Source organism: Anopheles nili, chromosome 2, assembly GCF_943737925.1.
Source record: "Anopheles nili chromosome 2, idAnoNiliSN_F5_01, whole genome shotgun sequence".
Lineage (NCBI taxonomy): Eukaryota > Metazoa > Arthropoda > Insecta > Diptera > Culicidae > Anopheles > Anopheles nili.
Window position 1 is genome coordinate 38772199 of NC_071291.1, and position 15783 is coordinate 38787981.

The window sequence follows — 15783 nt, forward strand, 5'->3', positions numbered from 1 at the left end:
CCGCTAAAAACAAAAGGCAAAACCCCAACGCAAACGGCGCTTACCTGGCGCATTTCGTGGGTTGCTCTCGCGTTTTTCCTTAGCCACCCTCGTCGCATACGCTCGCGAAGAGAGAGGCACGAGAAGAAGATACGCACGCGCTCGGTTGGGCCGGTTTGGGGCAGTGTTTGTGTGTTTGTTTGTCCCCATCCCCGCCACCCCCCTCCTCCCCTTTCTGTGGTGTATGTGTGTGCGGCCCCGCGGTGGTTTGGAACCGTGGGAAAAATCAGTGACGATCGCGAAATTCCGGTCCGCGTGAAGAAGCGGAGTGTGTCCGGTGGCGAGTGCATGCCAGAGCGAGCCAACAAGGCTTTGTGTAAGGCGCTAGGACGAAAGAGCGAACGAGCGAGAGAGAGAGAGAGAGAGTGTGTGGCTGAAAGTTTAAAGAAGCCAAAGTTCGCGTTCTTCGCGATCGCCAATTTCGCATTTTCGCGATCCCCTCACGTCCCTACATTCCTGTGTAGGGGTGATCGCGTGGAATAAATTCGTAAACAGCCGAAGAAAGAGAGAGAGAAAGAGCGAGAAAGGCAAATAAAAAAACGAACCTTTGTGTGGTTGTGCAGCGGATAAATAAACTTTCGCGCACGCAAGAACGGAAACGAAGTTCGAAGTTCGCAGGAGAAAGTTAAGTGAAGCGAAAGAAAGAGAGAGAGAAAGACCTTTTTGTGGGTGTATTATGTGTTCGCGGTTGGTTTGCTAAAAAGGACGCGCCCTCCGCCCCCGCAACCTTCCCGTTGTGCAGGACTTCCACACTTCCACCGTGTACCACGCGTTCCGCCTCGCAAGGGTGGACGAAAGAGGCCTCTATATGGGTGTACTGAACGTGACCAGTTCCGGTGCCGCTATCGTCGAGTGCCAGCAGCAGCAGCAGCAGCAACAGCAGCAGAACAAGAAAAACGACACAATCTTCTCACCGATTAAGAACAAGATGAAGGTGCTGAAGAAGATCAAGAAACGGATGGGACTAGGTTAGTAGCAAAACATTGGTCCGCGAGGATCCTTTCGCGCGCGCAAAATCAACCGTCAATTCCTTCAGGACGCGTCCGTTAAAAAGGGGTCCGTTACGTCACGCCGTTGCAAAGGGATTTACGTACACGAGGGGTTTAGTCCTAGCAGCGTTGAAGCAGCTGCAGCAATATTTTTCCAACCGTCACCCCTTAGGTAGGCGCCCTTAATCATCAAGGTTGTGCTTGCCCTGGCAAGGGTCGACACAAAACGCAACCGTTTGTAACGAACTTTTTTTTGCTCTCCCCCTTGCATAAAACGTGCCTCGTTCCCTTCGGTCCATTGCGTCACGCTCGGGTGGTTCTAGAACCCGCGCAACAAACCGGGGGAAAATCCACCAGGGAAACACGAGAGGGAAACAAACAACAATAGCAAAAAGCGCCCTCGGCCTTACGGGGGCTTTCAAGCGTGTTTTTCGGGTGCACGAGTTCTGGCTCAAAATTATTATGACGTGCAGCGTGGCGTAACGGGCATGGAGTGGCGCCCCATGGTGGAGTTTGTCCTTCTCGCACACCATCACCGAGTGGTCAGTTTTTCCGGGCTTTCGTTGGTTCGCCTTGGTTGGGTGGCTTGCAACAAACGAACGAACAAGGTGGGGGAAAAAAACCGACCACCGTGACACCGCGCGCGGCCAACGATCGTCCTCCCCGAGTGTGCTATCTTTCGACCGTGATTCCGCCGGTGTGGCCCCCCCCCATATCGGTGGCATTATGATGACTGGCCACTGTCGCCAAGCGCCGGGACTGGGAAATAATTAATTCCAGCCGGACTAGGGATGCAAGAAAGCAGGGATAAATGAAAGACAAAAAAAAGTGCAGAGCTGTCGTCCAGACACACGCATCGGCTTGGGTCCGATCAGCGAAAGGAGGCGCGAGACGCGTTTGAAGCATCACAAAAATTTTCATTACCTCTCGGGGAGCCAGAAACGTACGCACTTTCCCACCCGATCGCGACGACGCCAGCCCTTTGGCGCCAGGTCGCGTGAATGCGCGCGTTTTTCTCGCGTCCGAATCGTACGTCGCCGGTGTCCGACGTCGGTGTTGGCTGGCGACCGGGCGGGGATACGATTTCCCGATCGATTACTAATTCCGTCCAGTCGGGCTTATGCTGTTTTTTTACTGTTTGTTGTTGTGTGATCTCTTTTTTTACCGCCCCGGGACGGTGCTGGTATCATCGCTTCACGTCCATCTTCGCGTGTCGCCATGCGCGTGCGATTTTTCATCTTGCGCGACGGGAAAATAAAAATATATGCCTCCATGCGTTTTGCCTTTGCTTTCCCACACCCGGGGCTTTTGTCTTTCTCGCTATCTGCTGGTTCTTTCTCGCACCGTGTGCACCGTCATAAATTCGCATTTCTCGTCGATAGAGGGGGCTGAAAAAAAAACACAAGGCAACCGAGAACCATACATCGACAAAACCAACCGAAAGTGATCGACCTTTTGAGGTGCGTCGTCTTCCGCACAGCTGTTCATGTTCCGGGGCCTTCCAACAGCGCGACGAATGCGCCGCAAAAGAGACCCGCCCGAAGGAAACGTGAGACGAATCGGATGTTCTGCAGGATTCAGCTTCTTCTGCCCGGCTTCACAGCCCCTTGCGCATGTGTACGCACACACACACACAACACCGCAAACGGAGCGAGAAGATGTCCTTGCGCTGCCGGAATGGGTTTACGTTTTCAATCTCCGGGCCATCTGGCCATTTTCCTTGGCGGCAGTTTCCTTGGGGGATTTTGGGATTTGGTGTGAAATGGGAAGCAAAAAATACACACCCACTCACAAACTCATTGCAAAGCCGCCAAGCGAAGACGCGTGGGGTGAGTGTGTGTGTGTGTGTGTGTGTGTGTGTGTGTGTGTGTGTTCGTGCGAAACGCTTTCCCAAATGCGTGTGGGGGAGGTTTTAGCCGGGTTTTCCAAGCAGGGGCTGTATCAGATAGGGGTTGCTGTTGATGCGTCCCGCGAGGGATTCATAATTAAAAGTAAATCCTCTTCGCGCAATCGCTCGAGGGACGCAAGAAGTCGCTCAGTCGTCGGGATATAGGGAGAGAAAAAAAAGGACGAAGCAAAAGGAACCGCGCTAGGAGGAAACGACAGCAGCAGCTGCAAGCGGCTGTTCCTGCGCTAAAAGCGAGAGAAGAGAGGAAGTCGCCCTAAAAATTTCCAACAAAACGAGCCCACGTGGAAAAAAAGCGGAACGGAAGGAAACCCTCAAGAGCAAAAAACAAAAAAACAAGCACGCACGCAGGCTGGGCTGGCTTGCTTTGATCGACATCAACCGCGGCGGCAATGAGCGTGTTTTAATCGATCGATGAGAAGAGTGAGTGCGAGCGAGAAAGAGCACGAAAGGGTTCGTATAAGTGCGGTGCAATCGCTGCCGTGGCGCATTCCGGCGCGCAAGAAGCGAAGAAAAAGTAACGTAAGAAAATTTTCAAGTGCACTCTCGCGTGTGCACCAATTTGTTGCGCGAGCCCCTCCGAGTCCGAAAAGAGGTTAATCGTGGTCGGTACGCGCCGTTGCACCGGATGTCGCCTGTTGGCGGCGAATCGACAGCCCTTCGCCAGTAGGAAGTCCCATTTCCGATGCGTTGCGTGCCTGCTTTTGATCGCACATTTTCTTTCGCTCACGTGTTCGCCACTTTCGGGGATTTTCTTCCGTTCCGGTTTTCGGTTTCTCGCTGTCGCGTCGTTGCGGGACACCCGGCCGGGCTGCGGTACCGTTTAATGGACGTCCGGTTCCGGACGGTAGCGCACCGGAAGAGAGCACCGATCGTGCGCGCGTTCACCTGCCTCTATAGCGTGTATTTTTAAGCGCCAGCTGCGCCAAACCCTCATTCACGAACCACCGGGTACTGATCGTTTTTCTCTTCGTCTTCTTTTTCCTTGCCCCACAGCCACGAGAAGCGCATCGTCCTGTCCCGGGCCGAACAATCTGCCCCCGTTGCAGTTCCACACCGTGCACGGTGACAACATCCGGATCTCGCGCGAGGGCACCGTCGCCAAGCGGTATGAGTCGTTCTGCAAGGGCATCACGTTCAGTGCCCGACCAGTGCGTGTAAACGAGCGCGTTTGCGTGAAGTTCCTCGACATCTCGAACAACTGGAGCGGCGTGATCCGGTTCGGGTTCACGTGCAATGATCCGGCTTCACTGCGAGGCAACCTGCCTAAGTACGCCTGTCCGGATCTGACGAACAAACCCGGCTTTTGGGCGAAAGCACTCAACGAGCGATACTGCTACCGGGGCAATGTGCTGTTTTACTACGTCACACCGTCCGGAGATGTGCACTTTGGCATCAACGGTGAGGAGAAGGGCGTTTTCATCACGGACGTGGACGCCCGCGGTCCACTGTGGGCCGTGATCGACGTTTATGGCAACTCGACCGCGATCGAGTTCCTTGACTCGCGCATCTACATGTTCCAGGCTCAGCAGCAGCAACATCAGCAGCAGCAGCAGCAGCAACAGCAACACCATCAGCAGCAACATCATGGCCATCCACAGGGTCAGACACGTCGTCCGACGGAGCAGGAAATCTCTGTGCCACACCTGGAGTCGCTTAGCATCAACCAGCACAACCATCAGTTGATGGAAGAGCGCCCGACAGGATGTGGAGCACTTAGTCCTTCGACATCGGCACGATACCATCACAATCCGCCCTCACCGAGCTTGGTTCCGTTGCCGTTCCACCCGGTTCGGGGTCGTAACATCAAGTTCTCCGCCGATCGGTATGTGGCAACTCGGGCAGACACCGAATTCTGCCAAGGGTACGTGTTCTCACCCCGTCCGATCAAGATCGGCGAGAAGCTGATTATCGAGATCCTGAAGACGGACTCGATCTTCGTGGGTTCGCTCGCACTCGGGCTAACATCCTGCGATCCGGCCAGTCTGCAGTTGAACGATCTGCCTGACGATTCCGACATGCTGCTCGACCGACCGGAGTACTGGGTGGTCAGCAAGGACGTGGCTTCGACGCTGGTGCGTGGTGATGAGCTGTGCTTCTGTGTCACCGTGAATGGCGAGGTGCAGATCAGCAAAAACGGTGGTCCACCATCCGTCGTGATGCACATCGATCAGTCGCTGCAGTTGTGGGCCTTCCTCGATGTGTACGGATCCACACAGAGCGTGCGTTTGTTCAGCTACACGATGCTTTCCCCAACGGTGACTTCTTCGTGTGCCGCTAACCTGTACGAGGCTCGCTCGCATTCGTCCTTGGCGTCGGTTACGACGGCCGCTACCAGCCAATCCGTGCGCAGTCTGCACCAGGTGCAGCAGCAAGCGATGGTTGAATCGGCAGCACTAGCTGGAGCCAGCTGCAGGACACTTGCCGGTAGCTCCTCCACTACAGCGCTCGTACAGCAATCGACGACGGCAACCACCGCGACGGCCTCCGTGCGACCCGACATGATCCAGATCAACCCCGGTGGTACGGTGCTGGTCGTAAATCTACCCCCAGCCGATGTCCTTTCGCAGCAGCAACAACAAGCGTCACAACCGCAGGCAACTATCGTGACCCGCGGATTGACCACGTCCGCTTCGACGCTTTCCGTCCCGCTGTCAACGTTGTCACTTTCGTCCCACACCGGCTCGACCGGTACGGCCAGTGAGCTGATGGCCAGCAACAATAACAGCGCCAACTATGCTGCCAGCAGCTCCGCATACCCAGAGGTAGGTCTCGAACGAACGAACGTCCTCCTATGCTCGTGAAAAGCGGTTCCACTAACGGAATGGTGTTTTTTGTCTTCTCCTTACAGACGCTCTCCAGCTACAACAACGCGGCCAACTACTCGACGGCGGCCCTCGCGGCCAACGGTGGCATCTACAGCTCGACAAACTGCGTGGACTGTACGATCTGCTTCGAGAAACCGATCGATTCGGTGCTGTACATGTGCGGTCACATGTGCATGTGCTACGATTGCGCCATCAAGCAGTGGCGCGGCATCGGAGGCGGCCATTGTCCGCTGTGCCGTGCCGTCATCCGTGACGTTATCCGCACGTACAAGTCGTAGACGCGCGGATGCACCCGACGGGCATAGCCAAAGAGGATGTACCCCTCCCGGGTCGGTGGTGGGAGGCCTAGTACACCCAACCTTGTGATCAAGCGAGCGGATGGTTCCGGTTGTTGTTTGTTGTTAGCGGTCCCGTGCGGTTGCTTGGAGCGGTGATGCATAAATTAACACTGATAGCTTATCGGCTGCAGGATAAACTATTGAGTAGTCAAAATTTATAGTAGAGAGAAGCGCGTTTAGGTTGGTTCGGTTAAAATTAATGGAAGCGGCAAACGGCCGGAGACACGTACTGTTAGTTGTGACGGTAGCCAAAAAAAAGAAAGGAACTACGCCGTAGAAGGCGACACTCTCCAATTAGCACCACAAATTGACTAGTTTGTAAGGGACAGCGGCGCGAATGCAGTAGGGAACGTAAACGTTATCCAGAGCGAAAACCAAAACCAAGCGGCATGAGTCCTGTGGCGCAGAAATGGACCGCAAAGTCAGTTAGTTGCATTTAAAAAGGGACACTAGCCCTGCTGAAGGGTACAGGGGAACGCGCGGGCGCGCGTTAGTATGCTACGGCATGATCGGCAAGCGAGGCCAGTTTCTACTTTATTTTCTAGTTAGTTTACCGTAGTCAATTCGGTGTGGCGAGAAGGTTGTTGGAACGGGCACCGAGCAGTGTGCGAGCGAGTAACATGTTTGCCAAATATGCCACTTCCAGATAGAACGCACCGCTTCTACCGTAGTAGGATAGACGAACCGGCCGGAATAGTTTACGAAACGGCACCGATATCGATCCATTTGGATACGGGATGTTTAGTGCGTCGCAACAGTATGGTAGCCTCCGCGGTGTCACTTTGGCAGGCCCTTCTTTTTCTTTCTCACACGTGATTACCTCGTGTACAGTGTATGATAGCGCAGTAGTATTTTTTGTCGGTTCATTTTCTCCGCAAGTACTAAAGATAGCTCCTAGTGATATCGCAATGCACTCACGCACAGGATGAAGGGGCGCGTGATTCAGCCCCGAGAATGCCCTAGTTGCAACGTATTGGTTCATTAATTTATTTTCTAGTCAACTAGTCAAAGCAAAGGAATTCAAATTATGAAAACACAAAGTCGAAAATTGAAAAGCCAATTAAATGCAAATATTTGAAATTATAATCGAGTGTATTGTTTAATTTACCTGCAGCAGATTCCGCTACGACTGCCGGAGAGCGAACCGAAAGTCGGTCGAATGCTTGGTTTAGGTGTATACTAGTTTTCGGAACGCTTATGCGCAAGGCAATCATTAATTGCAACGTACGGTTTTGCAGTATATTTTGGATCTTTTTTTGCCACTGTTGGATTGCGAGTTCGTGCCGGCATTGGCATATAGCTTCTAATCAGTAGAATAGTTTATTTTTGTTTCTTTTCACGGCGTAATGTGTAGCTTCCTCGTTTGAAGCGGACGTGTTGGCAGTGAAAAAGGACGCTTGGCCAGTTAGTAAGCATGCAAAGGTCTCGAAGCAATTGCTCGCGGCAGGCAGCAGCAATTGCAGTTGTAAGATATGATATCAATGTTAGAACAAAAGAAACCATACAGTCTTTGATGATAATTTATTGTTATAGATACGATGATTGATGATTTATACATCTTGTTTTTTGTGACAATACTATTAAAGAATTTCAAAGCATTATCAGCAAATCAATTACAAAATACAAAACAACTTCGAAATAACAACCTGTGTTCTTTTCTCATTGTCGGCCAACGAATTGTGTGAACAAATCATGGATATCACCACCAGTATCTCTGTTTTCGGATGTGTCCGACGAGAAATGCTAGTACACGGGATGTGTTCAATTGCCGTAAACACTTATTGATAACCAGTTTCATTTATTTAAACAGCGGTGCCAGAATGATTCCTTGCTCACAATGTACAGTATATATGCTTGTGTAATTAGAGTAAAATCAACGGTGAATGTGGTTGTTTGGAAACTTAACTGCAATACCACGATACATGTGGGGGGTGAGCTTCATTCAACATGCAGCTGCTGCGGATGTGGATAAAACGATTCCAATGTGGATGTTTAACTAAACATGTTGCTGTATTTTAAATCGCACTGTACAACACACGGACGCATTTAAGATTTGATGAAAGTATCTATCCTCCTTTCCTTTGTGCTTTTGCTTCATTCCACGCGATATTTCCTATCATAGCCCTTACTGGTTAGACCATGAGTGAGTCTAGTTCACTGGCCGAGTTCCGCCTCAACAAAGTTTTAGTTTATTTCATATGACATCTCAAATACGCTACCGATCATTTAAAGTTTTTAACGCGTTACTAGAGCTGTTCATGTCTCTGTCTATGTATATGTATATATATCTGTATTCTGGTAATTAATATATAAGTTCGCCTTTTCGGACGTCTGTTAATCTTCATCACTATGCTCGGTGTTCCATCGAGTCGTCGAGCCAATCTCGGTCGATGGCAGGCCTGCTTGCCGCTAATATTTTGGTGGGAGAGAATTTTAATGCTGTACCTTCCTTTTGCGGCGCGTTTTCGCCACATTCAGCTGAGATGCTTATGCCCTGTCCGGGCACGAACCCTTCCAATTCGTTCAATTCTCTTTACATGCTACTTTATACACAGGTACATTTAAAAAACGGATCTTCGATTTACAGTGAAGAGGGAAGGTCGAACGTTACAGCCTTGCGGATCACGCCGGTTGAGCCCTCCGGTTGAGCGTTCAATCGCTGCAGGACGTGAACCGCCGGAAATGATGTGCGAGAGCGCCTTCCGTCGTGTTCGGAATGGCTTCCGTGTATGTTGGACGCGAATATTTCTTGCTTACGTCAACCAATCGTACAAAAACCAGCCACGTGAAGGTGGGCATCGAGTGAGTAAGTTAAAATGCGTAATTACGTGATGATCGTTGCAACGAGAGCAGCAGCGCTGATCGTAATTGACAATGAATGATTTCGTTTTTGCGTCGATTTGAGAATAAGAACAGCTCGTTGCCGAATGTAGTGCGGTTTGTGATTTTTCCTAGTTAACCTCCGCCCCAAAGCCCAGAGCGCTCGTGCGGGTTCGCTTGTTTGCTGTTGTATGCAGCTAAACCTTCGCCTTCGGACCATGTCGTAGAGAGAACGTATCGATACCGGATGCCATCCGGCACAATGTATAACATTTAAGGTTACGCTAGAAAAATAGAGCTCATTTGAGGTGTCAGTTGTAGCAGGCATTACTGGTTTCGGTTTCACGATGTTCAAATGACCGTCTCACGTCGTGCGCGTTTGATGGAGCCGAGCGGGATTGTTCCTGTGACGAGCAAGGACATGACAAGCTCGGCTGGAAAAGGCCCGTGTTCCGTGCAGGAAGTGCATAGTGAAGGGAGATTCCGTGCCTTTGTAAGATGTGATGTGAACTGGATTTGGAACTATGATCGAAGGTAGTCTCTCTTCGCTCCTAAGGCTTACACAGTAGCGGTGCCAAAGTGTTGTTTGACTGCTGGTGATCGTTCTCGATCGTACACGACTCGCGAGCGATTACCTCGATTAAGCTCAAAATCGAGTAGACAAAACCAAAAAAGGGGTGATCGCGGTTCATTCGCGGGTTAATTGTGCGCCGGTAAAATGGGCAAATGGATTCGATGCAATAGGTTTGTTATTTTTTTTTGCTTGTTTGTAAATTGTAGACACTTATTGTAGCTCTATGTAGTTATAGTTGTAACGATAAGTATACCAGCAAAGTCGGGCAAGCACTGGAGGAGTGAAGTGTGTCGTTGAATAGAGCTCAACTCCCTGTTATAAACAGCGTATGCAGCGTGCCGTCGCCTACTTGCAACGGAGATTCCGCAATGTCCTTTAAGATTCTTCCCACTAGCTACTAGAAGCCTAAAATTCGATTTGTTCACACTATGGGCGTATATTGCAATGAATGAACTACACTATGCGGTAGAATGGCGTTTAGCTTCGATTCTACTGGCTTGATCGGTGCTGATGTAGCACTAAAGCACCCCAGCCAAAGCATTACCAACAGTGGTGTAACGCCTAATCGCTGATTGTATCAGCTCAACTGTGGAGTACTTCCGACTAAAGGACGTGCATACAGGCGATGCAACTGCATCGTTCAGTTGCCGTTCAACCAGTCAACCAGTTCAAAACGTACTGAACGAGTTGCTGCCATTTTGTACGATACATGCAAAAAAAGTACATCCATTTAAGAGACACATACAAACAGATACGAGAGATTTCTACCCATCATGTCAACCCCCGTTCAAATGTAACCGTAACAAGTATGGGTATAGGGTTTCAGCCTGCCCGGTGCGTGTTAGCCGTTTAAAATTGTCCGTTCCGTTTCGCTATTTGGCTGGCTAGTTTGCGGGGTTCGCGGATGGCGCCTAATGCTAATCCTAATTTAAAATACTATTTGATTAAAACTGCATTCCTGCAAAACCACATTGCTAAGCGGATGTTTGTTGTGTGTTGTTTGGTTGTTAAACTACTAACTCTGGACTAGTCAACTCGCTGGCTCATTGCAATATTCCGTTCCTATAAGCCTTCCCTTTTTCGGAATAGATTTTCTCCATCTCCGCAGCTATGCTCCATTCGTTCTGCGCTAATCTACTTATGTTCGTACTGTTTGTTTTACTTTTTTTTTGTTTCTCTGCCCTACGGGCCCTTATTGGTAGTATTTGGTGTTACGTTAGTTACATTTCTTACAATGCTTATGCGTATTTTCTTTAATATTGAGTGCTGCTTGCAACGCTCCTTCCACACTCAACGGTCAATTTGAAAAAAACCGAAGCGTGCGTTTCCTTTCCGAACCACGTGCCAATTTGGTTTGTTGTCAAACTTTGTTACCACAACACGATATCGTAAAAAACGATAGAATGAAATGTTAATACTGATATATGGCACCCCTCGGGGCAGCTCCGGACAGCGTTCGCGAAGGCTGAGCGCTGTCCGAGGGTAGTTGGGTCAGGACGAACGCAAACACCGTCTAGCAGCGATTGGCGTTCGTCCGTTTGATTGCATGGCTTCAATCAGCGTACGCCTTCGATCAGCGTACGCCACACACCTGTGTGGTTTGCTAGCTGCCGTAGGAAAAAAGGAAATCGAACTATACCGGCCCGGGTGTGTGTCCATTCTTGCTGTGATGAGGCGATCCTTACGCCGAGACCCTGCTCGTAAAGCCACCAAACAACGTCCGTTTGTGGCAGCGCGCAACGCGCGTACTGCTCAATGCTACCTGTAAACGATTGTCTATTGTCAACTAAGTCTTACATCCTTGCGCTACTCGCAGCTATTGCACCGCGTGGGTGAGTTTGATCGGGCGGATCTTCGCTCAAACTGCCCCTAAGCCATCCTTGGGCTCTACGAATGAATGATAGCGTGGCTGTGGTTATGTTATTATTTGCAAGTACTAACGTTTACATCGTAACTCCGTTTCCTGGAAGTCGGAATTTCCCGGAACTGGCACCTGGCATCGTGCCGGGCGTGAAACGAGAGTTTGAGTGCTATGGTACAAACTAGATAAACCTATGATAATAAAACCAAATCACCCAACCATCGCTGTCATGGCGGTTGGCTTTCCGGGAGGCCTCCAAACCGTCTCTGGTGTCTTATCAACATAACGTTATTGCTTTCGTAGATGTACTGGAACGTGATATGGACCGGAGCGGGACGGCATGGTGGCCGCAGCGCCCTCACTCTCCCCCTACCCGGTCGCCCCTCAGGGGTGGGGAATCTAATGCAAGCTGGAAGAGTTGGATTCCTCACGCGTGTCACCCATTCGCGGGGTGACACGGTCCGGGATGGGTGGCAATGATAGTACGCTGCTTGCGGGTGATGCACCGTAACCTCGTGGATGAGCGAACGCGCTGAGGCGGGCTGTTTTGCGAGGGCACTGATCCAGGGGAAAAGGGGCCACAACGATCCCTTAGATCAGGTCCTCCTGCCTGCCTTAGAGGTGGATCAACGCGAACCGGTCTAGGTCGGGTTTGCGCGCACCGGCGTAGACACTCTCCGCCGACGGTCATCAAAGGCAGTCGAACATCTGCAGCGACTTGGTGACGACGTCGTCCTTCAGGCAAGCCTCCAGGAACTCCTCGATCGTGATGATGCCGTCCTGGTTGAGGTCCAGCTTTGCGAACACGCGATCGACCTGCAGCGAAAGAAGGAACCGTTCAGAATATCGGAGGACTCGGGTGTTTCCGGTGTCCGGATCTAACCTGCTCCCGGGCCTTTCGATCGTCGTCTGGCTGGTGAGGTCGGCGTCCCATTAGCTCGTGCACGGCGGAAACAATTTCTCCAAGCTCGCCGCGGCTGATACAACCGTCACCGTTGATGTCGTACAACCGGAACGTCCACCGGAGCCGCTCGTAAACGGAACCGCGCAGCAACGTTGAAAGAGTGACCAGCAGATCCTGGGATGGGAATTATGCGTTGTTACTAGATTGCTCGGAGAAGTTTGAGATGTTGTTCAACTGTTCAAGTTGATCACGTGCTCTTCCACAAATAGCACAGCGTGTGGTATTACAGATTATTGAAAGAAAAACCATAAATGGTTTGTTTCTTTTTAACGAGATGGAATTGAAACAATGCAACTTTGATAAAATATTTATAATAGAAATAATATTTAGCGTAATCACTCTCAAAGTTGCACTACATCGCTTGAAATGAGAAAAACGCGTGATATAATCGTCCCTGGTAATGAAACACATCATAATCACCATAAAGCAATTTAGCGTAGCGATTATGTTTGCTAATCACTAATCGCACACTTTCTGCTAATATACCAGCGTGATTGCGATCGGTTTGGTTGGTGGCCAGAAACGACACACACCAAAAAAAAAGAGCACGTGTTTATGACGTGAAACACGAATTGCAATCAAGCATGCGAAAGCCGGCCGACGGTTTACATTCATTAATATTCGCCACGCTTCATCGGAAACGGCACATGGGCGTGGGGTTTTTCGGCGGAAGCGACTTAAGTGGCGCTAATGTTATTCATTCACAAATAAATAATAAAGACCCGGTGCGACCGGCCGTTGGAAGGACGCAGAGGTGAGCAAATAACTAGCTGCGGCCCTTTTGCCAAGGACCGCAAAATACGACCAGCACCAGCAACGAGAAAAACGAGCAGGAATGAGGCCAAAAAACAGAAGCAAACGCAAAACGCAACAAAAAAAAACACACAAAACAAAACTAATTACGCTCGTTATTATGGCACCGTGGCCAGAGCAGAGCAAACTAGCTCAAGAGTCACTCAGCCATTCCACGGTGCGCATCCTTTCTCCGGGCGTGCTACCGGGGAAAACCCGGAAAACGACCGGAGCAAACTCCCGGCGGACAACTTAGCCACTACGGCACGGAACGTTGCTCTAATAATTTAATTTTCAACCTACCCCCGGTCGGGCGGCCCGTTAGGAATCACGGGCACGGCCCGAAACTAAAACGACCAGCTAAACGTACGGGTGAATAATTAATTGGTGTTAATAGCCGGGTCGCTTAAATCGAACTTTAACGTTCATCCGTCCGCCCAGGGCTCGGTGACACGCACTTCCGTTGGCACACGGGGATCAGGATCAAAGTGGCCGTCAGCACGGTATGAATCTTACAACCCGTGGGTACCATCAAGGAGTGGGCCCTATTCGGGGTTGCGTGTTTGGGAGCAATTTCGCAAACCCATGGACGGTGCGTGCACGTAAAGCTCAACGCTCGTGACGCTTTGCGTGTGCGATTGGGACGATTTGCGAGCCGGATTCATTTGCCACCGAAGCATCTCGAGGGTATTACGGTTAACGGCACACCTCGAATGGGCGACACTTACCCGGAAGGTAATGGAACCGTTGCAGTTGACGTCGAACGCTTTGAACACATAGTGCGCGTAAAGGCTGGAGTCTGTGGACGAAGCGATGGGAAGAAGTTAGAAGTAGAGTAGTGTGAAAAACGTGGGAATGGCCAATGGAAACGGCACCGATCAATCGTGGGAAACTTACTTCCGTGTGGGAAGAACTTCGCGTAGATGTCCTTGAAGCTGTCCTCGTGCACGACCCCGTCTGGACACTCCTGCGGGATGGATGGAAACGAGATTGGGCAAAACTTTGTTTTAATGATAACGATCTACTCGGGATGCAAATTTATCAGCGCTTCGGATCACTTTCTGTGACCTTCGGAGCCGCATGCTTCGCTTCGCGTTCGGAGCTTTATCTTACGAATGGAAAGGCACTCAAAAGAGGCGAGCGAAAAAGACTCACGAATGTAAGTCAAACAAAGTGGGGAGTAAATAGGCGAAGGGGAAATATCGCTGCGATTTATTTATGCGACAGTTGATGGCAATCGTGACCGAAATTACATATTTACTCAACGGTGCGTGGAACGGGCGCGCGGCATTTGCACGGCGAGATGGAACATAATCTTTCTTCAATTTAGCGATGTTCGCCGTGAATAATGCATACCTTCCGGCGTCCGTCATATTCATAACGGTGCCACAAAGTTGATACTCAATTTTCTTCGTCATACTTTCGAGCTAAGATCACGGGGGGGTGCGGGTTCACTGTTATTAGTCAGTTATGCAACAGTCTAATAGTTAAAGAACGGTTTGAAGCAGAATTTTCTAGGCAATCATATTCATCTAGCTTTTAGAGCTTCATTCTTGAATGAACGTATTTGAAAAGCTTATCGAGGATGCTCTTTACAGTACAAGAAATGTTCTGTTCTTTTACTAAAAGCTAATGATTTGAATATGTAAAACAATAAAGGCTACTTATGACATTTTATTTTATGTGAACAAGGTCACAGTAAACCTACCGTGGTTTGACAAAAGCGAATAATTAGTAGGCGTTGACATTTTTCCATATTGAAATGTCAAATTTTCTATTTCATCATTCAAAAGCCATGCATAAGCCTCTGAATTGATTGTGGTTTATCGATTTATTAAATGAAAACAACCAATAATTCCAACTCCACCCACCTCTGGATCGTACAAAACAGCTCGAAACAATACACGCAAAAGACCACACCACCCTAGCGAGAGCATATTTCATCACCATCATATCACAATGTTCTCCAAACTCGAAGCGACCGGTTAGTGGCGCTGCTGATGAGTTTTCATGCCATGTCGACCGGAGTTGAAAACCGCATAGAAATAAGCCCCCATAAGCCGCTTATGCGACGCCCCCTCATGGACTCCGAGCGTTACCTACCGTCTTGAAGCCCCGGTACATGACCCGTATCTCCTGGCGCGTGAACTTCGTCAACCGGCAGAGGTCCTCGAGCGCGACGGGAATTACCTTCGGTGCTCGCGTGGGCTCTAGCTCGTACACCACCTCCTCGATCGGACTGTCCGGTGGGGTGGCCATTTTCTCATTGACCTAGAAGGGATCGACCGCAGGAGCGAAAATTCCGCCTGTCCGCTTTTTCCCGTGTTTTCCACACCCTTTGGCACACGCTGCCGGTCGAGATGCTGCGCGTTCTGGGCAGACTTTTAAACCTAGCTCTCGTGTTTCAGGCGGCCCTGTATCGACGGCACAATGGATGCTTTCGGTTGAGCCAGCTGGGCGAACTTTAATTAACTGCCGTTCAATGTATATTGAGCCGGTGCCGGGGCTCATACATTCTTGAGCTTTTAGCGCTGAGATTCGGCCAGGAAGGTCGCAGGTGCTGGTGGGGCGTTGTGAAAAAACTTCGCTGCTCGCTACAAACTACTCCACGCCGTTCCGTTCTGTTGGCGTTGGTCGCGTGCTCCTTCGAAGGGCTTAAAATGTTCGCTCGA

The 15783-nt window shown here is 50.2% G+C and overlaps 2 protein-coding genes across 2 annotated transcripts; one reads left to right on the forward strand and one right to left on the reverse strand.

Annotated features, from left to right (window-relative positions):
* Positions 1 to 306: 306 nt before the first annotated feature.
* On the forward strand, positions 307 to 6040 carry LOC128731131 (protein neuralized). Its single transcript, XM_053824229.1, has 3 exons — positions 307 to 1007; positions 3931 to 5699; positions 5786 to 6040. The coding sequence occupies exons 1-3, from the start codon at positions 848 to 850 to the stop codon at positions 6038 to 6040; spliced, it is 2184 nt and encodes a 727-aa protein (XP_053680204.1). The 5' UTR covers positions 307 to 847.
* Positions 6041 to 12045: 6005 nt separating this feature from the next.
* LOC128720206 (Kv channel-interacting protein 1) lies at positions 12046 to 15370 on the reverse strand. Its single transcript, XM_053813863.1, has 5 exons — positions 15215 to 15370; positions 14009 to 14078; positions 13840 to 13910; positions 12239 to 12433; positions 12046 to 12171 (listed from the first exon to the last, which is right to left on the reverse strand). Exons 1-5 carry the CDS (start codon positions 15368 to 15370, stop codon positions 12046 to 12048), a joined length of 618 nt encoding a protein of 205 aa, XP_053669838.1.
* Between the last annotated feature and the right edge of the window lie 413 nt (positions 15371 to 15783).